The 26,615-nt window shown below is 49.2% G+C and overlaps 2 protein-coding genes across 3 annotated transcripts in view; one reads left to right on the forward strand and one right to left on the reverse strand.

Moving 5' to 3' along the window:
- Positions 1-25,542, reverse strand: part of SARDH (sarcosine dehydrogenase) — a 92,927-nt gene extending 67,385 nt beyond the window's left edge. For both annotated transcript variants that reach the window (XM_005293244.5, XM_042854325.2), the window contains exons 1-10: positions 25,405-25,542; positions 23,851-24,178; positions 22,422-22,600; positions 21,126-21,305; positions 19,082-19,205; positions 18,657-18,757; positions 13,130-13,234; positions 11,388-11,517; positions 2,483-2,569; positions 2,141-2,231 (exon numbers count right to left, since the gene is read on the reverse strand). In XM_005293244.5, coding sequence (XP_005293301.3) covers positions 2,141-2,231; positions 2,483-2,569; positions 11,388-11,517; positions 13,130-13,234; positions 18,657-18,757; positions 19,082-19,205; positions 21,126-21,305; positions 22,422-22,600; positions 23,851-24,172 — 1,319 coding nt within the window. In that variant the 5' untranslated portion in view covers positions 24,173-24,178; positions 25,405-25,542. The remainder of the gene's footprint in view (positions 1-2,140; positions 2,232-2,482; positions 2,570-11,387; positions 11,518-13,129; positions 13,235-18,656; positions 18,758-19,081; positions 19,206-21,125; positions 21,306-22,421; positions 22,601-23,850; positions 24,179-25,404) is intronic.
- The window catches only part of LOC135976492 (spidroin-1-like), a 925,731-nt gene that overhangs the window by 437,401 nt on the left and 461,715 nt on the right, over positions 1-26,615 (forward strand). The window lies entirely within an intron of this gene.

Consider the following 26,615-nt stretch of genomic DNA (forward strand, 5'->3'; position numbering starts at 1 on the left):
GAAATGAGATCAACCCAACATGTAAATTCATTAAAGCTATCCAGTGTAATTAATTCCAGCTCTTCAGAGAGACAGGGGCAGCTGCCGAGAGACTGGCCCTGCGCACACAGGGAAATCAGCCTTGTTAGCCCGCAGACACCCAGTTTTGAGAACCAGCCAGCGTAAGCAAAACTACCTCGTAATAACAGGCCCAGCTTGGGCACCCAGCAGCATCTAGGAGAGCAGCTCGCATTCATTCACCCAGATGCATAGCCTCCATTTCCCTGGCACCTCAATCAAATGCAATAGGACCAGCGTTGGAAAGGCGCTTCCATCGTGTCTCTTACTTTGCCCCTGCAATTTTCCAGGAGCACTTGATGCCAGTCAGGCATCTAATTACCTGAACTGCCCAGCCCGTTGGTTAGACTGTGCTGTCTCGTGATGTGACATGCTGTGTCTGGGGCTTGAGCATGTTAAAAAGAACTTCTGGCTCCTGTGAGCGCCACCCTCCTCCCCACCTTCTCCAAGCCAGACTGCTTAAGCATTAGTGTAGACCCCAGAGCCCAAATGCATCAACCAATGCAGCCAGGGGAATTCAATCCACAAGCAAGTACCAGCCCAGCTGCGTCCTCTCTGATCCCGCCCCCCCACTACCTCTCTATTTATAGCTCTGCTAGGGAAGGTCTCTGTGTGACCGGCCATGTTGCTTTCCACCTGAATATGCACATAGGGGATGGGAGGGTGCTGGGAAGAAACTGACTGGAAGCCAAACTGAGGAAATCACCTTGTGCAGGCTTTATCTTCTGAAAACGCTTTCTTTACTTTGAGTAACTGAAAATGAGTCCAATCCCCCCTCCCTCCTGCGCCTCTGTTAGAAACCTTTGGCCAGAGGGAATACAGCACTTTCAGCAATTACTGACACAACAGAAAGCTCAGCAAATCCCTGACAGCCCGTCCTCCCTTGCACAGTTAAATCCCCCCCACCCCGACGTTGGGCATGAGGCAGAGCAGCGCACAGTACGTTGCCTCTTGGCTGTGAGAGGACCACACTCCCTAAGGGCACCTGGTCACAGGCCTAACACTCCCGCTTGGCTAGACCTGGGCTCAGGCCACCAAGTTCAGAACAGGGGTTCCAAACACCCCTAAATTAGGAGGTGCTTGGGATGGGGGCATTGGTTTGCTCCATTAAAAAGATACTCATGGGGCTACTTGCAAAAACTCGATCCACTTAGGGGTGGGATTTCAACAGGGTTGCCAAGGCTTGTGCTTGTTTTGAGAGTCTCACGGCAAAGGGTGTCGTCATGAAAACCCCAGTTCCGGCAGCCACATAAACACATGAGCATCTGAGCTGTCTTTTTATTTAGAACAGTTTCTGGTTCGCTCACGTTTGCAGAGCAAAACTCGAAGACATGACCCCAGTGCGTCCTCGAGGCTCACACACCAAGGCACAAAGGAAAAGAACCCTAAAAATCATTTAAAAATATCTCATGATTTTTGAATGTCTGGGGGCTGCCCGTACTATTTCAAACGCCCCTAATACTAATCATAGAATCATAGAATATCAGGGTTGGAAGGGACCTCAGGAGGTCATCTAGTCCAACCCCCTGCTCAAAGCAGGACCAACCCCTAACTAAATCATCCCAGCCAGGGCTTTGTCAAGCCGGGCCTTAAAAATGGGTATCTGGATCTGAGCTTTTCGACTTTGGAGCCCTCTCTAATAATGACCACCACTCTCCTAAGTACTTTAATGCTACTGCTCAAGGATGGCCTTGTGGTAAGGGCTCAATTCCCTGCTCTGCCCCATCGGCTGCATGCGATCTTGGGCAAGTCACGTAAGAGCCCTTTAACCTCTGGTCCCCCTCTGAGATAGACAGAGAGCTCGATGGTGCAGGCACCCCTTCTCTTGAAGTGCACATTCAGGGCCTACCACCACAGAGCCTTCCTTTTGGCTGAGTGCTATCGTAAGATAAGTAAGAATATGAAATGTTTCCACCCTAGCTCAGTGGGGCTGGATACACAGCCACCTCGGCACTCCCAGCTCCTGCCAAGAAGCAAAGCAGAACAAAACGCTCCTCCTACACGTGCAGTCTCCTTTAGAACTGACCCGTGATATCTAGCCAGAACGGGAGGAGGAAGATTCGGGGTTGGGGTAGCTACTAGCCTGATATCATAGCCGTACATATCCTTTTCGGGACGCCCGTGAATTATCCAGTGGGCCAATTCCTTCCCACAGCCACCTCCGAGCATCATCCCTGAGCAAAAAGAAAAGGAGAAGAGGACTGTAAGCGGAGTCGGGAAATCAATTTTGAGCCTGACGTGCATTCAAAACGCCCACTGCTTGACCCAGGAATTGTTTGTGACATGAGGACAAGATGGGGAGCCCCTTATGTCTCCAGCCGGGATAACCCTCTCCTGAGCCCAATCTTCCCCCTCCGTGAAGCTGATGGGGTTTTGCTCTAGATAAAAGAAAGGAACTTTGACCTTTTTTTAGGTCTTGTCTTACCCGCGCTGTTGAAGCCACAGCCAAGGAAAAAGCCTCGGACTTCTGGCGCTTCCCCCATGAGAGGCTTATGGTCGGCAGTAAACGATTCTAGAACGCAGAAAAGATGACACAACCCATCAATACAGCCCTTAGCAGCCACGAGCTCCCCACGCATTTCAGAGACAGGTCACACATTTCCACAGTGGGGCTTTCAAGTGCTCTCTGCTCCCGCTGGAGTCCGTGAGAACAGAGTTAGACCAACACGGAGTGATCTTGAAAATATCACCTCAAGTGTCCCTCTTACTCGGACATCTCGTGATGTAGAAGAAATTGCTGCTGTCCCTTTGAACAGGGGCATAAATAAGCAGGGATCAAAGCCGAACAGCGCTCAGTTACCATGGTAATGAGCACATGCCATAAGGGCCTGATTTAAAGTCCAGTCGGGTCAGTCGAAAGATTCCCATGGACTGTGATTGGCTTTGAATCAGGCCCTGTGAACAGAGATGAGGCATGAGAATGATTGGTGGAAACAGACAGAGACTGATAAGTACCAGGAGAGACAGGGACTCTTCCGGAATGTTCCTCCCCCAGATACAGTTTGATGCAACCAAAGTAACTCTAGCTGGCGTGGCAACAAAAATCTAATGTTACAGCCTATTTCAGTGTTTGTCTGGGGGCAATAGGGGGAAATATCAGGTCAGGAAACAACAGACCCTTTCTTTCAGTGAAAGGCCTGTCTTGCTCTAAAGCCAAACCTCTCCCTCAGCCATGCTAGAGTTTGGTGGGAGATTTCCTTACTCAAAGGCTACTTAGTGCATTTGGTCTCTGGGGGAGATGCTAAGCCCCCAGCTTTGCCCAGAAATCCTTCCAGTTCATCATTCCACCTGAACCTTCAGCAGAACCCTGGCATGCTTCTCCAAAGAGTCGGTGGGCATGGGTGCAGAGGCGATCTCAGAAGGCAGAGATGGAGAAGACCATTTTGATCATTGGTCTACGGGTTAGATCAGACCACAGGCTCAATCCATGCCACTGCCGATGGAGGACTCTTCCCCCCCTGGATATTTTCCTAGTAGTTTGACCAGTCTAGTTCACATCCCAAGTGAAGGAGGTTGCGTTGCCTCAATGGGAGACCCACTATTGCCCAGTTGAAAAGGGTTCAGCCTCTGCAGTTTCCCTGATAGTTAGACTTCATTCTTCCCTTTCTTTACCATATCCCATCGATCCTGGTTAATCTCCCCACCCCCAAGGTGCTTTCCTGAACAATTCCTCTTTCACAGGATGTTCCTGGCACGGGGCTTTTGAAAGCAAGGCCATTGGTTGCATGGGCAGGGGAAGACCCTGAACAGGAATCTTTCAACATAAAAGGGCCCTTTGTGAAGTGAGATGAATCCTCTGATCTAACTAAATCAGCAAATGCTCCGGGAATTATTAATTCCTCCTAAATTATTATTTTAAACAGTCGTCATTCTCTGGCTAAATCCCACCCAATGCAAGAGAGCTGTGTTGCTCCATTAGTCATCTTTTCGAGGGCCGGGCCAGGTTAATGTTATTGTTATTTTCTTTTTATCCTAATCTGTTTCTGCTGGTATGCTTCATGAATTTCAGATAAATACTTCTTTATTAACCTAATGGATTTCAGCTGAACAGATGCCCAGGGCTCCTGTGTTAATGATGTCTCATTCTGCCAATTCCCACTCCAGATAGGGCTGTCAATCTTAAAAAAAAAAAACACCACTATGTTGGGTGGAGGAAAAAAAAACTCCACGGGTTTTTTTAAACCTCTGTCTGACAGTTTTCTGACTCAATGTGTCCATCCATTGGGGTGTCCGATCCCGTTTTTATGAACCCATGGGCCTTTTTTGGTCCACAATTTCCAGCTGGTTGAAGTTCTTCTCTCTCGCACTCAAGAGAAAGGAGAAGGGATTTGGGAAGAACCAATGAATAAGCTCTTCAGGGAAGGCGCCATCTCTTTGTTCTGTGTCTGTACAGCAGCTGTCACAAGGGGGTCCTGGTCCAGGACTGTGGCTCCTAGACACTACACAATACAGATACATAAATGATAATAAATGATATGGTATTCTTCTTATTAGTGTGTCGGTGTCTAGAGCCCCTGTACAAACCCACACAGAGATAGCCTGTGCCTCAAAGAGCACACAGTCGGATGTGCATCTTAGCATATACAGACAGGGCCTTTCATTTGGAAGGATCCCAGAACTGGGGATTTGAAGGGGCTTAGGCATGCAGCTCCTGTTTAACTGCAATGGGATTTGGGCCCCAGTTCCCATAGGCAATGCAAACCCCAGCCTGCGAGCAGAATTCGCTATCTCCAAAACTGAAATCGAGCCATCTCTGGGGCAAGACGTGTCAGCCGCTCAGCGTTGCATGGCAACACTACTCAACAGTTCGAGACTGGGAAAGCCCAGGAATACTGCATCCAACTGTAAAATACAGCAGGCAAAATGCGGCCCTCCAAACTGGGAGGTAGCCATGCCTCCATGACACTACAGGATCTTATTGACCATATGGTCAAGTTCTTTGTTTTGCCTCCTAACAAGAGGTTTAGGGTGTTGGGTCAAAGCTGATTTCTTCTCAATGAGCAGCTCTGATCCAGTACTGACCTGTGCCTAGCCTGGGAGATCTGTTGAGACTACAGCTAAAGGAGGTATGCCTGCAGACCGAGATATTCATTCTGAATCTTCCCTTCCTCTTGCTTTTTCTACTTCTGCTCAAGCCAAGACAAACAGTATTTGGCCGCTCCGGAGCGCTGGGGGTAGTTTTGAATCCAGATCTGGACCTGGATTTTGTGGCTCCAACTCACCTCTAATTTCTACACAACCATTTAGAACAAAGTTTTCGTCTTCAACAGGGCAGGTTGCCAGATACCCCTATTTCACTGAGCAAACAGGCCAGACTATAAATCAGGGAATTAATGGGGAGAAATCTGAAGGTGGACTTAGAACCCAGGTCCATGGCTTGCCAGCAAACGCTCTACAGGGTGAGCTAAAGGATTAGCCATGACATGCAAAGATTCCGTTATTGGTAAATCCCTTACAAGCAAATTGAGTCTCAGATGTTGATCCCTAGATTTGTCTGTCTTGTTCTTGGTTCTGCTCAACCACAATAAAGATAAATGATAAGAAATATGAACTCAAAGCCCCTACTCTCCAAAACACAGGTTGCCTGTAAAGGAATGGTCTTGTTTGGTACGTGAGGTGTGCAGTAACCCCATTTACAATATGGGATATAACCATCCATTGGCAGAGTGGAAAGACAAATATGGCTTGGTAACCTAACACATTGCCCTGCAGAGGGAGTTTATCACATCATCAGCATAGATATTTAGGACACTCTATGCCTCCTGCACCAAAAGCGTAACCAAGCTGTGGAGAGGGAGCCAGGAAAAAAAAGAATAGGAGATGAATGTCTGATGGAAGCAGGAATCAGGACAGGGTAAAAGCAAGTCAACTGCTTTTAAACCACTGTATTGGGTGAACTTGGTGCTGATACCCAGGACATAAAGGCAGGCAGCTATTGCCCAAGTTTTCCTTGCAGAGCTCTGCTGTCAGGTACCCACCTCATTCCTGACCTGTAGCAGCCTCAACTCCAGCTAGAGTGGTGGGAAACAGGTTTCTCAGAAATTTTAGATATTCAAACATTTTCCTGTCCCAAACTGGGCTGAAAAGTTGAAATCTCACAAATGTCATGAACCCCAAATCCCTACATGTTTGTTGATTCAGATCAATCAAAACCGTCTGCTTCAATCATTTCAAACGGCCTCATTTCAATTTTATTTTTTGAAAACCATCTTTTAGTCTAAATTTATGAACATTTTGAACGACAAATCATTTTGACAAAAAAAAGTGAATCTTTCTATTTCAAAAGCGTCAAGACACCCTGTTTCACCAATTTCAAAACCCTTTTCTATCCCCAAATTTTCAAGCCGGGACAGTCATTGAAATCGACCCTGTTACGGGAACAGTTTCAGTTTCAATGAATTGACAATTTTGGCAAAAAATGGTTCATGACGGGGCACTGGGCCCCATACAACTGCAACGTAATTCAAATTAAGGCCTGTGAATCTGGAACAGGGGAAGCTGAATTCTATCCTCGTGACTACTAGTAAGTTCCAGCTATCCACAGTGATCGGCATGACAAGCATGAGGCCCTAGATGGCATGGAACTGTTCCTATGTGGAGGATGACCCTTGTAGTTGATAAAAAGTTTCTGGGATACAGAAGTCTGGTTAACTGGACTATGCCTGTGCTCTCTGTTCTAACAACATTTGGACCGTGCTCTCCCACTGAAACCAGTTCCCACCCGCCCTGTCAATCCCATGCCACCTTTTGCAAACTGGTTTGTTATGTCCTTGAACTCTATTTTTGCCATTAATGGGGATTTGTCCCCCGCCCCCAGGAAGCAAGTTGGGTTGCAAAACTATAAAGGGGACAAGCGTTTATTTTATAAAAGATTTACTGTGCAGCGCAAACAACATGCTTTTGCCATTTGTTTGTGTATTCCAAACCCACCGTGACTTGGCTTTCACAGCTAGAATACATGCAAGTTTAAATCCAGAGTGCAGGGGGTGGGGGAAAAGGATCATTGAGCCTTTAGAAATCACATTTATTGCGCTACAAATATTGTATATAAAAAAAGTTGGCTTCCTGCTGGAGACCTGGCTTCTCAGTGGAGACTGAGAGCTGTACTTACACCCTGATTTAATCAAAGCTGCGCTTCCCAGGGCCAAGGCATCTACCTTGTAAATGTCATGTTTTATCTGGTTAGGAGCACGAGATGTGTCCTACTTTCCCTTTGAGCAACTATGTAGCTCTGTCCCTGTGGGGCTGGAGGGTTTTTCCTTTTAAATACTTCAGTGAAATGAGAGCAGGTCTTTATGGTGCAGGCTTCTCCAGTAAATGCACAGCAGTCTTGAAATGGAACCTCAGAAGCTATTCCTCAGACTCCCATATAGCACTGCACTGTATCTCATTTCAGACTCAATACCCTTTTATATAAGCCATGCAGATGCCAGTCCTAGAACTGCCAATGGTGCTGGATTTACAGATCTGGTAGATCTTTTCCATCTCTAATGTCTAAAGAATCCAGTCATGCTGCCTAAGCATACCATATGGATATTTCCACCAAAAAGATTAGCAATAAAATAGCCATCAGCGTTGACATTTTAAAGTGTTGTCACTAGGTTTCAGAGTGAACACCAGATAGCTAGAATGCCTCTTAGAGCTATTGTTTCAGGGTGTCTGCACCCTAAGAAGGATAGTGCTTCATCTGGTTGCATACCCTTGCACCTAAAAAGGTTTGCAGCCACAAGAGCTTTAAACTTCTTTTTTTCAAAAATAAAAGCTCAAATTCTGAAGAAACTGAGTAGCCGCTCATGGTCATGTTCCCAAGGCAGAGCAATCTCCTGATGAGAACAGCTCTGCTATGAACTGGACCAAGAGCAAATTCATTTTAATTTGTACAAGGTTAGATTTGAACCAAGGGGAGCAGAGGTGAAAAGCTGCCTAAGAGTCGGATATACAGTGAAGGGTAGGGCACGGGTATACAGGTCTCCATCCAGGGCTTGGCAGGAAGATGGCTAGCTCTCTTGCTGACTAGCAGACAGACCACAGATGCATGCCGCAGGGATGACCAGGGAAGATGGGCTGGCCCAGCTGTGCGGAATTAAGTCATCCCCTTAGGACACCGTCAAAGTGTTCTGAAAAGTCACAGCTGGCTGAATCTTTGGGGAGAGAGGAGGATGCTATCGGGAAAAGTGCTCTCTGTGCAGGTCTCCAAACCTTGGTTGTGCAAAGCCTTTTCTAAAGCCTTCGTTTAAAACGCCTGACTTTGGGAAGTTGGTCCTGGTCTGGTCATGAGCCTAGATACATTATTTGGACTTCTAGACACATGCATTTGGACCCTGGGCTATTGGTCCCATGCACATCTCAACACCCATTTTCTGTGAGGCAGACACCAGGGGTCTGATTTCCAGCCATCACAGTCCCTGCTGAATATTTAGTATTGCCAGCTCATTCCCATGGATACAATGATGCCCAGATAGAAGAAACCTTCAATCCAAACCCCTCAATCTGTAGGGGCTGCTGTAGTCTAGTGTAAGGAGTTTGGGCCAAATGTTGGGAGAGCTCTGCGCTACCCCATGACTCTGCCACTGACTTGCTATGGGACCCTTGGCAAGACACTGCACCTCCATGCCTCAGTTTCCCCATCTCTAAAAATGGAGATGATAACACTGCTTTGCGATCTAGAGATGAAAAGCACTTAGGGCCCAATTTCCAAAGGTATTTAGGTACCTAAAGAGGTAGACAGGTGCCTAGTAGGATTTTCAAAAGCACCTAGGTGCCCAACGCCATTGATTTCCTATCTGCATCTTTAGGTGCCTTTGAAAAATCTGGCCCTAAGTATCATGATCATTTTCTCTAGGCCCCAGAGTATTAAAAGACCCCTGCTGGCACACCCATGCAGGAAACTATCCCTGTGCAGTGCAGAGCCGTGAAACGAGCAGCGAGGAAAGAGGTGTGCGTGTGGCTGTGTCTACACTACAAGCCCGGGGGGTGATTCTGCTGCTCGTGTGCGCACTCTCGTGGTAGCTCTCATTGAGACAGCGCGAGTGTAAACAGCAGTGTAGCCATAGTAGCATGGGCAGCGGCAGTGGAGGTACGGCTCAGCCGTGCCACGTACAGACCCACCGGGTTCGGGAGGATTTGTAGCCAGCACAGCTCAGCTGTGCCTCTGTTACCGTGACTACACGGCAAGTCATACTTATGCCAGCTCAAAGGGCGTTAGCATGAGCACATGGACACGGCAGGGGAATCTCAACCCTAGCTCTTCGTGTGGACGTACCCTAAACGTTTAGCGGTTTCCTCCCTGCATTCTTGCTTTCCTTACTGAGGTTCTGCAGTCTCTTTTATCCCTTTACTCTTGTATGCCAGGACCTGGGTTTTTCCCTTTCTCCTCTCTGCTGATGACCCCCAATTGGGAATCTGTATTACCAGCTAGAGTTGTATCAGGGTATCCCTTAATCTCAGTGTGGTAAAGTGTTCCCCGACGCTGATCGAATACAGCTGGGAGGTTGGATCTGTCTGAGCCCGGAGGTACACTACCTCGGGCATTGTTCCGAAACACATAGAACGTTCCATCTTGGGGACCATTCTTCTAATGGGTCTGGAACTAAAATATCTCAATACCCCCGCCAATGGTTACCCTGCTTCCAGGGAAAGCACCCCAATTCACCTCCCCATCTTACTCACACCCCTAGATTTGAAGGCATAAATAGATCCCACTTTTGCAGCTGCAATGTGGAAAGGTCATGCAAGGTGATGTGCAAAGGGAGTCAAAGCAGCTCGCCACCTCGCAGGAACTGTGTCCTAGACGATCTTTTTCCTGGTTTGTGCCCACTAATCAAAGACGTGGACTTCTGTAGTAAGTTACCAGAGCTGAGGGTGCAAAATAACTTCATACCTGCAAAAAGCAGAGGCCAGTATCTGAAAATCTGGCCTTTAACATTCAAATCCAGTCGCAGCAAAATCAGCGGTAAACATGGGTGACATTACTGCACGGCCGCACCCACTTTCTCTGGGATTCGTTTCGCTGCAGACTTTTAGCATCAAATCCACTGAGCAGTGTTGCCCAGAGAATGAGGGGGGAAAAACCCCACTGAAATGTAACAAAACTCCTGGGTTATTTTCCTCCCTATACAAGCCTTCTGCTGCCACCTTCAGGAATAGGATATCATTGCATCCAATCCTGTTCTCCCTTTGTATTCCAACGGGCTTATTTCCTTCAAAGAACAATCGGCTGCAAACAAGAGCCTCCAGGCAGAGGTCCCTTTAGTGATCCGTTGTATTTGCCAGTTCTGCTTCACAAGTCATGCCTAGCATTTCCCCACTCCACAGCATTTGTATCTCCAGAAGGCTCAAGGGGACTGGTGTGGCGTTTAGAAATGCTATACCCGTCACAGGGCTTCTGAGAAATTCAACCAGACTGAGATGCTGTGTGTACAGTGTAACAAAACCTCCTCAGCCAGGAGGACAGAATCTGCAATGGGAACCTTGAGGGCATGGGACAGCTGTGACGGCCTAGGGGCCCTCGGACAGAGATGCTGAGGGGACGGGCAGAACAAGACAACATTGAAATTCTGGGGCTCCCCTGTCCTGTTGCCCCCACCCACCTTGAGACTTACATCCCCAAAATCATTACAAGCAGATCTGTGAGCTTTCCAGATCAGACATGTGTGAGAAGCACAATATCCATCATGCCAGGACAGAGCCAACTCAGCTTTGTTCCAGCTTTTAGTGCCAAGGCAGGTCAACCAAGTTGATATTCGCTCTAATTTGTACTCCCACAAGCTGTTTGAAGCTGAGCAGCTCCAAGGATGTGCCAAATTCTCGCCTGCCTTTAAGCACGTTGAAGGAAAGGTTTCCATTCCAGCCCTGGCAACCTAGCACCCCACCGCTTGATAAAAACAAGGGGGAACTGGCTTTGGGGGAAAAAAAGATTTGATCAATGCACTGGATGATCATGGCAAGCAGTGATCTATAGAGCCATTTCCCACCCCTTTCTGCTTCTATACAGGGTCTGATCCAAAACCTACTGAAGTCAATGGGAGCCTTTCTGTTGATTTCCATGGGGGCTGGACCAGGTCCTTGTTCCATCTCTTTTGTGAGAGTGCGCGCATGTGTCTTTAAGGAAAAACCAAGGAAGACAGACATTTTATCCGTTCCCAATTTGTCTCCTTGCGTGGGTGGGTAGGAGAAAGCAAGAGAGACTGATTCATACTAACCCTGCATATAAATATAATCATTGCTAGCTCCAAACTAGGAGAATACATAGGAAAAAAAAATAATCAGCACAGACCCATCAAGGATGAAAGCTGCACTGATGGCATGTGGAATGCACTGTCAAATATTACCTGGCCCACAGACAGTGGATTTAATTCCGGTTTTCTCCAGCACCGGGACTCTGTTTATTGCCCCCTCAATATGCTGCATGAACACATCCCAGTCCAGATCAAAGAGGCCAAAGGCAAATTTCTCAGATACCTGAGGGGAAACAGGAGCCGAGGTACACAGAAGTTAAGTGAAAGAAGATGTTTATTTTATAACAAACACCCCATTTTGACAGCTGCTTAGCGGCTGCTTCCTGTAAGGTGCTGAGTATCTTCATTGCCCACTGAAATCAACAGGAACTGAGGGAGCTCAGCGCTTCTGGAAAACAGCCCCAAGGGGTGAACTCCTGGCCCTGTTGAAGTCAATGGGAGTTTTGACATTGATTAAGGCTCCCAAAAAACCAATGCACCCAAAATTAGACGCTGCTTTGGAAACTTTGGTTTCATAGGACCTTATCTGCTAAGCTGTCCAGCCAAGGGGAGGAACTGTGATGTCTAGCTAGTACCTTAACCATCCAAGCTATGAGTGAGACATAGGCCCCATCAGTTAGAACCACTTGCATATGGGCTTATTCAACACCACTGTCCACTTTGTCTTAGGGTAAAACACAAGGAAGAATACCTAATTTTTTCTTGAAAGACAAGCCCATTAACTCCTGTAGTAATTGACACATTAAACTCCCCATCCAGTTACTGTGAAAATGGAACATTCCATTCGCAGGATATAGGACAGGAAAAGAGGGCTGGGAAGGTTGAAGAAAAAGTTCATCACAAGCCACAGTCATTTACTATCACCTTCAACATTAATCCCAGAAAGATTTTCATTCGTTCGTTTGGAAGCCTTTCTCCCATTGCAGAGAGGGAGCAAAATCTAACCAAGACTCGTGTTACAGGACTAGGTCATAGCTGGACAGTCAATTTCCAGTCACTACTGCCAGTAAAGAACTCACTTGGCACCATTTGATCCAGGAGAAAGGGTGGTAGGACTCAGGAACTCTAGGTTCAATTTCTGTCTCTTCCTATGTGACCTTGGGCAAGTCACTTCATCTCTTTGAGCCTCGAATCCCACTCTGCAAAGCCAGCGTAATAGTACTTTCTGTCACCCAACCTTTGTCAGGTCTACTTGGCACATGAGCTCTTTGAGCAGGCACTATCCCATACTATTGGTGAACAGCACAACGGGACCCCCGATCTCAGCGTGGGCCCCTGGCTGCTATTGGGAAACGAACAACAAATAATCTGGTGATCTCATTCGCAGACATGCCACTCTGTGGAGAGAAGGCAGAGGTGGCAGGAGGAGATGGTGGCATTTTTGTACTTTGAGAACGATGAAAAAGGTTTTAGAGGCAACACCTGAGGCCCAAGCTAATAAACCCAAGACATGCCTCCTGTGGCTTGCCCAACGTCAGAGACAAGAACCTATGGCAAAGCAGGGATCTGAACCATGATCTCCCAAGTCCCAGGCTAGTGCCATAACCGCTAGACTGTCCTTCCTCTCCCATTCTTGCTCACAGGGCATACATTTCTTCAAGCAGGTTTGGTTCTGGTCTAGATCTAAGCCAGATCCAAACAGAAGAGGCTGTCAAATCCCCTCTCCCTCCGAGTCCTGCTGAACCCAGCTCTGTCTTAATGTAAAGGGTCTTCATTTCATGCATTCTGGCACATAAGCAAGAGAGCTAAGGCGCTCATTTCAGCGCCTACTTTGTCAAAACGGTTTTCCTGGTAACATGCTTTATTTCCTATGAAAACCTCTCAGCACCGCTCACCTCCTCCCAGAATATTGGATTTGACTCATATCCGCCCACGGACAGGGCATCGCCTTGGAGACGGAGATACACCGAGGCGTCGTGATCGCGAACATTCGGCATATTCTAAACAGAGGTAGAAAGGAATATCATCAAAGCGGGGCAGGAGGGGTAAAGCTTCTGCCCTTGTTCCAACCCTGCACCCAAAACTGAATGGCCCTCTTCTTCCCTGCAGCTGCCTTGCTGGATGACCACTGTGAAGTGTCATTATAAACATAAGGGTGCAGGTTACCAGGGTTGTTTATTCTCCAAATCCTTCCACTCCAGGAGAGTCCAAGCCTGCTGGAATCACCAGCAGCTCCTCTGTGTTTCCCCCAGCATGGAAATCCCCTAGAACCTCCTCACCAAGAGGCAGAGTGCACCCCGCTCCTCCCTGTGTGTCCCATTGCAAGGCTTGCCAGCGGTCAGGACTCGGAGCTCAGGCCTAGTGGAGGAAGGAAGAAGCCAGTCCTGATGGTTCGCTACCTGCCCCACTTCTGGTTCCCCACTCCCAGGAATCCCACATTATTCCTAGCCCTCCTGCCTGCTCACCATTCTATTGCCCTGTGTGGGGTTTATCTGGCTTCCCCTGACGGTGGCATCAGTGCCCCGATACTCCCCGCCCAAGGAAAATCCACTCAGACCGGGTGACCAGTGAGACAGTTCTCCAGAGGCCTAAGACGAGCCAGGAGGAACCACTGACCCATCAGGCCAGTTAATAAAGCTTCCCTGCTTTTGCTCAGGGGCAGAGCTGGGCTGGATGGAGGAGCAGCTCCTCAGGGCCAACGCAGGGCAAGGCCCTGACCTGGGCCTAAGTGCTACAACAAGATGGCTCCTGAGTGACTATTCTGGTGAGAGACTGATACCAACCTTATGCCATGGGCCACCCTGCCCCAAGCAGCTGGCCAAACTAAGGCAGGGAACGGCTGCAGTACCAAGCATGGCCCTGAAGGGGGCACTGCAGAGCAGCTCTGCTGCCCACGTCGCCTATCCCTAACTCCAGCTCCACGCCAGCCCTCGTCTAATGGTAGAACAACCGGCAGGACAGGACACCAAGTTGCCATTGCCCCGCACTGTGTTCAAAGCCTCACTCCAGCCGTTTGGCATGTTTTTTACAGGAACAATTTCCTTGGCTGTTTACAGTCCCGTTTCCTTACTGCAATTTGCCCCTCCTGACCTCCACCACCTGCACACAGCAGTTTGTTGTTGTAGGATTGCATTTGAGCACTAGGGTTGTTGATGGTTCTGGTGCTGTGCACATTGCAGAGATGTGCACGCTGGTTTGTTATTGTAGGGTCACTCACAAGCACAGGTGCAGCACCCGCTGGCTTGTTATTGTAGGGTTGCTCATGACGGCTGCTAGCCGTGCACGCAGTGATTTGTTATTGGGGGACTGAGAGATGAATCTTAACTCCCTCTAGCTCTGAGAAAGCTTGGATCCAAATGTGGCTGGAGCTGTATTGAGGCTCACAAGGGCTGGGCAGGAGAGACCGATTTGTTTTAAAGCCTCAAAGGCTTTGTTTTTAAAAAGGACCACACTGACTCTGCAAACAAACGGTGAAAAAAAGACCTGGCTGTGGCAGGTCCCAGCCAATTAGTTTCAGCACTGGGCCCTTTCTAAGCTGCCTGCTTTGCACAGGCTAAAAGTGGCTCTACTTTGCCTCAAAGAAGTAAGAGCTCTACTTGACAGCACTGCTCAGACACCAGCAAAACAAGATTAGCGGCAGACGATACGAGCAATGCACCGAGACGTTCTCCCCGCATACGCTGCCCACGGGCAAAGGGGGCTAAGCAGCTGTAGAAGAACTGGTGGTGCTGATATGATTGCATGGGCTGAGTCTAATTCACTAAACAGATCTGCTGTACGTCCCAGCCCCAGACCAAGAGCATGAGCTATGTGGCACTGAAATACAAGCTGATTTCTGTCTTAATCTGAACAAGACCCATCTCTAAAAACCAACCCCAAATCTAGCCTTCCTCCACAAAACCACAACTGAGTGACTATGGAAGCAGACAAGACTGCACTTGTGAATTCATTTGAAGATAGTAATAATGCCTAGCTCTTGTCCTCAGTAAATCTCAAAGCACTTTGCAATGGAAGTCATAGTATCACTATCCCCATTTTATAGCTAGGGAAACTGAGGCACAGAGACTTGTCCAAGGTCACCAATCAGGCCAGTGGCCAAGTCAGGAACAGGACACAGGTCTACTGGGTCCCAGTCCAGGGTGCTATCCCTTAGGTCACGCTGAGTTAATTGATGTGTTTGTATAGGGCCAAGTGCAATGGGGTGCCAATCCTCTTGGGGCCACCATTCAGATATTAAGGCATGAAATTCGCAGGAGAAGAACTGGCAGACTGGCAGGCCAGTGTGTTTTGATCCACGTTAAAAGGAAAAATGATTTCTCTCTTACCCCACCTACACAACAAGATGAAACAGTACAACAGCCAAGACACTACTACATAGTTAAAGACTAACATTGACTTTCTTTAACAACATAGCATGAAAATATTTAAGTTACACAAAGGGAATTATTGTAGGGTCTTACTGTATTTTTCACTGATAAATTAAGAATAATCGTCAGCATTTCAATAAGAGGCACTGTGGTTAGTGGATAGGCCTCTAGCCTAGCAGTCAGGAGACCTAGGTTCTATTCTCTGCTCTGCCACTGAGTTATTATACAACCCTGGGCAAGTCACTTGAGGTTTTTCCTCTTCTACTCCTGTCTATTTAAGTCGTAAACTCTTCAGGGCAAGGATTGCCTCTTACTATGTATCTGTGCAGTGCCTAGCACAATGGGGGCCCAGTCTGGGGTCAGGCTGGTAGATGCTACCGCAATATAAAAAATAATATAGTTAAATGGCACTTTTCCAAAATCAACTGTCAAAGAAGCAAGATGCAGGGGAAAAACAGAGGGGTTCTACAGAAAATGTAATACAAAATTACTCTAAAAAAAATAAATCTACAGACCATAAATTAATATCACCTCCTTTTGTATGGTTTCACAAACACCCTTATAGAATTCCAAAGCATAGAAATGCCTCTGAAATTTTGCAGGATGGTTCAAAAATATTTAGAAAACTGTATCATTTCCTTGTCAGGGCTGCAGGACTTTTCCAAAAAGGCTGTTTGCTAAGATGAGCCACAGTTACTCGGGGATATCTGGACTCCTTTATCAAACACAAAAACACCAGAGCCCCGAGGGTAATTCTGCTATGAAAGGCGGGGAAACAGAAGAAACAGGGCCCTTGTGTTAAAATATTCATAACTATTAAATAGAATGATATTAATTTAATAAAATACTTAAGATTACAGTATTAATTATTTGGATCTTATGTTTGAAGCCAGTCAACATTCAGGGATTCCATAAGCTCTTCCTTTGAAATGCTCCCTTCACTGCATAGTGCTTGTGCTGCCCAAGAGAGACATCTAGCTGCAGGCTGAGGAATGAAACTTTTCCAAGGCGACATTTGTTTCTGAAATGCTACAGGCAGATGTGCTGAGATGGGGCAGTGGGATCTATAGCAACAATTCCAGCCGCAAAGAACAGTAGGGTTCCTCTCCCGCAGCCCTGACCAGTTGGGTGGGGGGGGGGGGGGGATGTAGAAACAGGCAATAAGTACCCAGATGGCATTACAACAGCAGTGGTGTTGAGCAGCGCAAGTGGGGATGTCGGGCAAAACCGCAATGGACTAGCCTGTGCTGCCCCACCAGCAGGGCCGGCTCCAGGCACCAACCCACCAAGCTTGCGCTTGGGGCGGCACCTGGAGGGGGGCGGCGCGGTGCTCCGACTGCCGGGGAGAGCGGGGCCACGGCCGGGGCTCGCTGCCCTCCCCCCGGCGCTCTGGCCGCCGGGGAGAGTGGAGCCGCGACCGGGACTTGTCGCCCTCCCCCCGGCGCTCTGGCCGCCGGGGAGAGCGGAGCCGCGACCGGGACTTGTCGCCCTCCCCCCGGCGCTCTGGCCGCCGGGGAGAGCGGAGCCCCGACCGGGACTGGCCGCCGGGGAGAGCGGAGCCCCGACCGGGGCTCGCTGCCCTCCCCCCGGGGTTCTGGCCGCCCTCCCCTGCCGCGCCGGGGGGGGGAGGGGGGCGGCCGGAGGCTTCTTTGCCTGGGGCGGCAAAAAAGCCAGAGCCGGCCCTGCCCACCAGGTCAGTTACCAACGGTCCAATACCGTGGGGATGGGCATGCTGCAAGAACGGAGAGAATACAACAGAATTTTCGGGTCTGGGCAGGGCCCAAGAGAAGAGCTGATCAAACTGTGTAAGTTACCCAATAGATGTAGCCTTTTTTCCTCCAATCACAGATTACCCGCAAACAGGTCGAGCCTTTTATTACCTGGTTCATTACACACATCGGCGTCCCAGCACTGCTTTGCTCTAGAGCAGGTTTAGGGTGACCAGATATCCCGATTTTATAGGGACAGTTCCAATGTGCGGGGCTTTGTCTTATATAGGCGCCTATTACCCCCCTTCACCTGTCCTGATTTTTCACACTTGCTCTCTGGTCACCCTATGCGGGTTAGGACATTTTGCCAAAAACAGTTTTCAGGGATATTTTTGCATATTTCCCCCAGTTTGTCACCAGTGCTATTCAGTGCAAGATCATTTTAACCAATGGATTATTTGTAAACCTGGTGCTATTGGCACTAGACAGCCGTGTGTTGTGCATCTGCTACTCAGATTTGCTATTTACATTGTGCATCTGGTCACCTACAGTCACATGGTACTGTTTCCATTTCTGATTGGTTGGTCTAAGCTTTATCAACCAGAGGAGTCCCCCTTTCTGTCTGCAGATTACCTGTGAACATGCAGATTTGTTCAACAAAGCTACTGTTTGAATAACAACAATGGGTGAAATAGCCTTGGATGCACACACTGAGTATGTGTGCCCTGCAATCTGAGGTCTGACTGCAGCTCAGGGAGACATACCCGCACAAGCGTGGCAAAATACAGCATGGTAGATCTGCCAGTGTGGGCTGTACAAGCACGCCGGAGATCTCGAGTACATACTCCCATTGCTACCCCGCGCTGAAGCCATTGCAGTCTCATCTACTCTGCTCTATTTAGGAGCGCGAACATGGGTGCATCTACCTGAACTGCAGTCATGCCTCAGATTGCAATAGAGATACCCAGTGATTCACAGCACTTCTGCTTTCAGGACCTCACTCCACCTGAATGTCTGTGGATAGCCAGATAAAAGGGGCCAGGGATGCAAGCTAAGCCCAAGAGTAGGTTTCATTGGCAAGATTATTCACAGATGTTTCGTCATTGTATTCACCAAGAAGAGCGTCTCCTAGAGAAGATGGGACACACAAAGCCACCTCTAGGAAAGGAAAGGAGGTTGGCTGTTAGGGAGAAAAAAAAAGTGTCCCAGATCATAGAAGCGTTTGTGAAAACCAGGAGATGCCCCCCCACAAATTCTGAATCAAGTCCCCTCCGGAAAGCGCCCCCAGCACATGTCTCTGTCTGATGACAAACCCTCCAGTTAAAGAAGAGGAGCAATGAACTGACCTGAATGCCCTCTATCCGCTCCGTCACCACGTATGCATGATGCATAGCCACCAGGGGCACGTTTACATCAGCCATCTGGCCCAGGGCTCGGGCCCACACTCCTGTCGTAAAAACAAACCACCGCTCCATGAGTGACCACTGGAATGTATGAGGAGCTGCACCAGAGACCAGAGGCTCAGAGTCCAGAATGCTGCCCCCTGATGCATGGAAACAGGGAGTTAAGACCCTTTGGCTCAATGTTACACACAATCAAAAGCTGCATTCACTTGGCATCTTTCCCCTCCCTGAGCACAGCCATGGTGAACCAAAGAATGCCTCCCTCAAAGACTGGGCAAAGTCTCCTAATTGCTGGGACAGGAAGGATTAGTACCCCCATCAGATTCTGCGAGTGGCAGGGCTGTAGCTACGTTACCTTGATTTCCTACCTGCACAGTTCACCACACAGGGAGTCTGGATGGTCCCATAGTTTGTTTCCACCGCAGTTACCCTTTGCACACCCAGGTCATCGGCTCTGACCTGAATACCGGTCACTGGGCAATTCTCTATTACCTGGGGACAGTGAAAGAGAAGCTCAGTGACATGCCCCTGGGGTTTGAATGTTAAGGGTTGGACTCATAATACCAAATGAGTAACCCAGATCCCCTGAGTGGAGCTGGGTGAATAACACACTGGTAGTTCATTGGCAATTTTGAAAAAAATCAAAACAAAAATTGTTTCAGGTCCGGCTGAAAATGAAAATTTTCAGCGAATCGAAAAAGCTGAAAAAAATAATGTACATTTCAGCTAGAATGAAAGCGTTTGTTTCCATTTTGACCATTTTTGAATTTTAAAAAATTACATTAAAGGAAATTTTGAAGCAAAAAGTCATTTCAAGCTAAAACAATCAAAATGTTTTGTTCAAAAATGTTAAAACAAAAAGATTTGGGTTTTTTGAGGGGGAAAGGGGTTGAAATGAACAATGAATCGAAACCGACACAAATTTGCAAAATGTTTTAGCTGAAAAATGTTGTTGAGCTCTACTCTGGAGATGCAGGCAGTGGCTTCACCCCAAGGCTGTCCTTCCCAGCATGGGAAGTGTTAACCCAAACATAGGTCTGTCTTTTTTTTTTTTTAAACTTTCATAAAAACCATTCTTATTATTTCAAGGGAATTAAATTCACCTCTTTAATTTTGGGCTTAAACTACTTGTCAGTGGCCTTTTAAGGTAATTTTAAATCTCAGAGAACTATAATTATCCATTTGGATTGTGGTTAGCACGGAGGAGCTCCAGTCACGGATCAGGAACCCACTGTGCTAGGCGCTGTACAAACACAGCACCAAATGTTGGTCCCTGTGTGTAATCAGCCGTGGACTCACCCCTGCAGCGCCTCCTACTGGTCGTCCAGAGAATTAGCTCACCAGTCTCTGGAGCGCCCTCTGCAGACCAGGTGTCCCGCCTGTCTTTGGCCCGCCTGTCTTTGGCCCCCATGTCCCTCCCGGACCCCGGTGCCCTTGGCTTAGGTGCTGCCCCCCCTGGCAGTACCCCACTCTCTCTCTGGGTCTCCCTTCCCAGGGGAACCCCCACCCCCTATCCCAATGTCGCCTCAGTTGTGGCTACTGCCAGTCACCATTTAGCCCCCGCGCCCTAGGGCAGAATGCAGTCTATCAGCCAGTCATCACTGGCAACAAGGGGTTTGGACTGGCTGCCTTTACCCACCCTCAGGCTGCCCCTCTGCACCCAAGTACCTATATGGACCTGGGACCGGGACCAGGACCTGCAGCCTGGGGAGTTGCTGGCCTAGGGCTTCCCAGCCCCCCCAAGGCCTTTCCCCAGCCCTGCCTTACTCTAGGTCCCCAGTGAGCTCCCTGCAGCCAGGCCTGTCTCTCTCTCCTGTCAGAGGGAGACTGCTGTGCTCTGACTACCCTGGCCTTCTTATAAGCTGAGTGGCTCAGTTTGGGGCGTGGCCCCAGCTGCAGCCACTTCCCCAATCAGCCGGGGTTTGCCCCTTTTCACAGCCCCAGCCCTCTGCAGGGCTTTTCCAACCCCTTCAGGGCTGGAGCGGGCGTTCACCCCCCTACACTGTGCCAATGAGCTTGCTGCATTTTACACCTCACCAACAACTTGTTTTTCACAATGTAGCTGTTTTGGTCACACATCCTTTCCCCATTTTCCCCCTCCTCTTTATTTCCCCATCTCTGACGGCTCTAGGCCAAAGCCACCATCTCTGAAGAAGGCATGGCTGGGCCTCCCTTCAAAGTCAGTCAGCGCCACACCCAATCTGCCAAAGGGGGGGCGCTGTTAAGCAGAACGAGGCAACTTTGAAACAGAGATCTGGCTTTGAGAATGGCGGAGGCTGGGAACAGCAGGAAGCAAACGATCAAGGGTGTGAGGGGGGAAATGTAAAGAGAGAGAGAACGTCTGACTGAGTTTGTGAGTTGTGAAAAGCTACAAGGCTCAGACACCCAACCAAATGTGCAATAGTCAATTACCGAAGCGCCTCTGGCAGTAGCTGCCCTGGTGAGGGTTGTACAGGTGCCAGCAGGATCCATTGTGCCATCCTTAGGAACGTAAAGCGTGCCATAAAGATCATCCACGTTCATGTGCGGGTACAGGTCCTTGGTTTCTGCAGGGGACAGGACGTAGGATTCTATGCCATAGACCTTACCCAGCTACAAACGAGACACGAGAACAGGTGCATTAATTCAGACAAGACAGCATGGTGTGGCATCTCTGCAAAACGATCAACAATGTGAAGAAAGCACAGGGGCACATCTGGGTCCCAAAGAACTACACGCCAACATGCCAGGCGCACTGACGATCTAACTGGTTTCTGGTGGATTCCCAAAACACAGTACATGGTGAGCACCTTTAGTGGGCTCAAACTATTTAAAGGGACATTACCCTAGTCCTATACAAGTAGGCGGTCAATTGGAAACATGATGCTGTACTTAATGGAGATGGGCAGTGGATGGGTTTCATTTTGCAAAGCCCAAATCAGGGATGCATTAGATCCAAGGACCTTTTTACCTGAGTCCCCAAAGCTGGGTATGGTGGAGAGAGGTTTAAAACCAACGATTCTGCTTTCGCTCCCTTTACCCCTCCTGAGCATTAAGTGTCCATTAGGCCATTGAATCAAAGAGTATTAAGATGGACACGGCTGTTTTCATAGCGTATATTTCACTAGAAGTGCAGCAGTTCGGGGGTTAAAGAAGAAACTAGTGTCACGTAACCTGTCTTTATTGTAACGCTTTGAAATCAAACGCTAATGTGTGTACTCCCCAGCAGGAAAAGACAAGTGGACTGGCCAGGACTGTGCATCTCATAGACTCATAGACTTTAAGGAGAACACAAAGCTCTGGCTAGCGTAGACCAATGCATGTTACAGCCAGGGAGAAGGCATTCTCAGTAGAGTGGATCGGGCTATTGGACAAACATCCAGAGGAGATTAGAAGACTCCAGAGTCTGTCCATCTGTAGAACGCTTCCCCTTTCTCCCCCATAACCAGAACAACTTTCACATCAACCATCTACAGCCACCACACCCTGAAAAATAACTGCCTCAAGCAGAGCTTTTGATAACCCACTAAGAGCCAGAGACACCAAGAAATCCACTAGGGATTTCGCTACTGCCAATCTTTTTGCATGGAAGGTGGTCAGATACCACGGTGATGGGTGGTAGTACAAAACCCTTTGGCAGCCAGACCCCCTAGTCTAGCACCAGTCCTGGTCCAATGATCTGCGAATAAGTAGAAGGAGAAGGAAGGAGATGAGGAGATTCCTACTTACAGACATGAGTCTTTTGTACTCGTCCAGCCGCTGCTTGTTGGAGGCGATGAAGAGCCCACCGTTCTGAATCCATCCTGTGTGCAGACCCGTCTCCTCCTCCAGATCTCTGCTGACCACGTTGCGAGTATGAGCCAGCAGCTCCACTTCCACGTCACTGGGACGCAGCTGCCACAGCAGACCTGGGAAAACCACAGACGTTCCAGTAGACTCTGCCGTCACCTCCCCATTCCAACCCTACCTTACAAGCCAAGCAGACAAACAGGTCAACAGTGAGAATTGCACAACAGGTGTTTTAGCAGTAACAGAATTCCTGGCCTAGATGTAACCCACGCTGTGGTTTGCTGGCCCCCTCTAGTAGCTAGACCACATAAAGGTCTTCAGCTACCACCGCTTATGGATCTCATAGCGCACTTAGTAGAGGCTCATGCTTTTAGGTCCAGAGCTCAATTCCTATTGCGGACGACCCACTCAGCAGCCAGGTAACAAGCAAAGGTCCATTGGGGCACTAAGCCCCCAATCTAGGCATTATCCTCACCATGACATGAGCTCAGTGTCCTCTCACAATCAGCATACACCCTGCAAATGACATCCCCAGGAGAGCAGTAGCTGGCTTTGTCGGTCATCTCAGGAGAGAATCCAGACTGACGGAGCGACAGCGACTGCACCAGCCTCTCCCCCTAAGCGGTGGCCCCTCTAAGTCAGGACTGGTGGGGAGCTGACACTGCGACTGACCAGCAACAGCTGGGAGAAAAAGCTCCGAGTCCGGCAGAGTGGCAGGGGCTGGAACGATTTGTATAATGGGGGTGCTGAGAGCCATTGACCCGAACTGTATGGAATGGAAACCACTTCAAGGGAGGGCGTTCAGCAGGACCCCCGGCATCCCCTGATCCAGCGCCTATGCAGAGTGGGGCGGCTGCCAGAGGGGCTGGGGACTATGGGAAGGAGGCTTCTCAGTAGTCTGGCACAGGCCTGCCCAAGGAAGGACCCAGAGACCCGCCATGGGGAGTGGGGGTAAGACGGCTGGGGTTTCTTTCCCTTCTACCCTACAAGGTGGGGAGGAGAAGGCCAGACTTCTGGAGGCCCATGTTGTCAGGCCTTGGCGATACTCCTATATAGGGTCAAGGAGTAGCTCGTTGAGGCCTGAGAGACTGGACTCTGAAAGGGCCAAGGTACCACAATAACCCCTTAGATGAGAGCTGAAGGAACAATTCCTTTCCCAGGTCCCCAAGGGGGGCTCATCCCCATCCAGGCGGCAAGATCGAGAGAGTCGCAAACCTCCTAACCCGGAGAGGGGCAGAGTTCTTCCCACGTGGAGCTGGGCAGCCCGAGGGAGCTGATGGCTGCTCAGGCACCAAAAGCCTCCCTGTGCAGCTCTACGCTGGAGCCTTTGCTATGCTATAGACGCTTCCACACCCAGAGTTCTGCTCACCGGCCGTGTGCCAGGTGGTCCCCGACGTCAGACGGTCTCTTTCCAGTAAGACCACGTCGCTCACCCCCATCCTAGCCAGGTGGTAGATGGTCTGACATCCCAAGCTGCCTCCACCCACCACCACGACGTTGGCGGATTTCGGGAGCGGCCTGGTCGGCCCTTTGCCTTGAGAGCTTTCTTCCTTCAGAGTCTTGTGGTAAGGGACGCTCTTCTCTGTCGTCTGGCCCGCCCCGCTGCTGAAGCGCCTGAGGCGGATGTTTCTCCCAGAGGCTGGCATCTGGCGGGAGGCAGTTCTTCGGACCACGGCGCTCAGGTAGGCCATGGTGACCTGGAATTCCAAAGACAAACCTTCAATGGACTGAGCAAAGAACTCGCCACACGCTAGCAATACAAAAAAGTCCACACTGGAGTTGTTATTATCATCATGGGCCAGGACCCCATTGTGCTAGGCACTGTACAAACAAAAAAACGGTCCCTGCCATATGGCCACAGCCTGGAATTTCAGGTCACAAATGGTTATGGAAGAAGATGGGTGCTGGGGGAGGGATGGGAAAAAGAATCACATGGCGTCTCCCTGGCCCCAGCTCCTCAAAAGTTGTTGCAATCAGGGCCCCATGGACACAATGAAGGGGGCAGGATTTGCCCCTATATACAACACATGGCAATCCCTGCCCCTGTGGTCATAAAGGATAGCTGACGTGTGGTAGAGACAGACCCAGGATTCACTGCTGGGTGAAACGTCTAGTCCCGTCTCCTTCCCCCACTGCATGTGTCTGCCCAGTCGGTCTGCTCAGGCTGGTGCTGGCATGAGGCTCTGGCCCTATATGCAGGTTTGGGTGTGTTCTTTTACACAGCTGAAGCATGCAGCTCCTCCCCCCTTGCTTTAAGCCTTGCTCTGGGTAAATGTGTCTTCCTGGTTCTCGCAGACTCAGCAGGGCTAAGCAATTCCCTGCCAGGGAATCTAAGGTCACGGTTCCTGCAGCAGAGACCCGAGACTTCAGCCAGCAGATCCCTGCTCCTTTTCTTGTTAAGCGGAAAAGTTTCACTCCACTCTACGCTGAACAACAAGCCAGACCCCAACCCTAATGGTTTTCAGGCTGATTCTTCCTATTACTCTGCCACCGGGGCGGGGGAAGGGTTGATATTTGTGTCTCCGAGCACCAAGAAATTCTTCCCCCTGCAACCACATTTTCTAAGATTTACCAAAGTCTGGTCTTACTGTGAACTTTGCAGCCTGAAAGCATTCCTGTCACTTAAGGCACAATCTCCCCTCTGAGCCAGTAAGGGACCCTTTGGCTGCTCAGTAGGGTGACCAGACAGCAAGTGTGAAAAATCGGGACAGGGGGTGGGGGGTACTAGGCGCCTATATAAGACAAAGCACCAAATATCGGGACTGTCCCTATAAAATCAGGACATCTGGTCACCCTACTGCTCAGACACAGCCCTCTCTATTCAGGTTTCCCTTCTGCTTAGACAAGCTTGGCTTTCCCTGCCAACACCGTGAGCTGACTGCACCCAATACACTCCCGTCAAAAGGAGTTCGGTTCACTTTACCTGCTCAGAGGGCTGTGAAGTTCTTGTTTCCTCCGACTCTCTCCTGCTGTCTCTCACACGCGCGCCACTGCCCCAGAAACAGTAACTAGCACTTGAGAGAACTGCAGCCAGACTTCAGTCATTGCCAATGCTGGCCAGTTACAACTATTCCCAGAGTCTGGGAAGTTAGTACAGTGCAGCGTGTGCACTGGCTTGCCTGATGAGAGAGCTCTACTCAGCCAGCCGTGTCACCCAGACAAGATGGATCGTGCACTGTCGTTTATTAGCAGAGACTGAAGGCTGCACGGATCAGAGCCGTTAGAGATGGAAAAGCCCTATTAGTTTACCCAATCTCTCTTCCTTCCTCTGACCAAGGCAGGGTACGAAACAAAGAGCCCAGATGGGAACTGAACGCACAGCCTCCAGCCTCAGAGCCTGATGGCTTTCCCCTGGGCTTGGCCAGAGCTGTTTCAGCTGTATGCCATCTGTTATGGCCAGAAAGAGAACCCCGTAAATAAGCAGAACATCTGAACATTCAACCCAATTTTCCTGCTGTTAAATTAGCCTCATGCCCTTGAAATGTCAGCAGAGTAAAATCAACTCTGGACTGGAGTTTTAATTGGAATTGTGCCTGGACTGCACTATTCAAAGCTGGGGTTTGGACCCCAAACTTGGTGGGGGGGGGTAAATATTTTATTTAGAACAGTCTCCCCCACCAGAAAGAGGATTCTTTATATTACAGTAGTGCCTAGAGTTCCCACATGAGATTGGGTGCCTGTGGGCAGAGTACAAAGACATTGTGAGCTGGTTGGGGCAGCCCAGCAATGAACAAGACATTCTGATTAAAACACCAATCAGCAGGACAAAGGGATGCAACTAAGTGAGCTCTTGCTTCATGCTCCCGCTTGCAACGGGTTGTTTTCGTCTGACACAGGAAAAGCTCAGGACAGAATCGTTATATTTGTAATTAGAGAGACATTAGACTGTCTCTCAAATATCTTGGGACCAACGTGGCTACAACTATATTTGTAATTAGCATATACCCAGCTTATCCATTAGAGGTTGGGTTTAGAAGTGATCTCATGTTAGACTCATGTGAATAACGTAGCTGACGTCGACGTACTTAGATCGACTTACCGTGGTGTCTTCACCGTGGTGAGTCGACTGCTGCCGCTCCTCCGTCGACTATGCCTGCGCCTCTCGCGACGGTGGAGTACAGGAGTCGACGGGAG

This window comes from Chrysemys picta, chromosome 18 (assembly GCF_011386835.1).
Source record: "Chrysemys picta bellii isolate R12L10 chromosome 18, ASM1138683v2, whole genome shotgun sequence".
NCBI lineage: Eukaryota > Metazoa > Chordata > Testudines > Emydidae > Chrysemys > Chrysemys picta.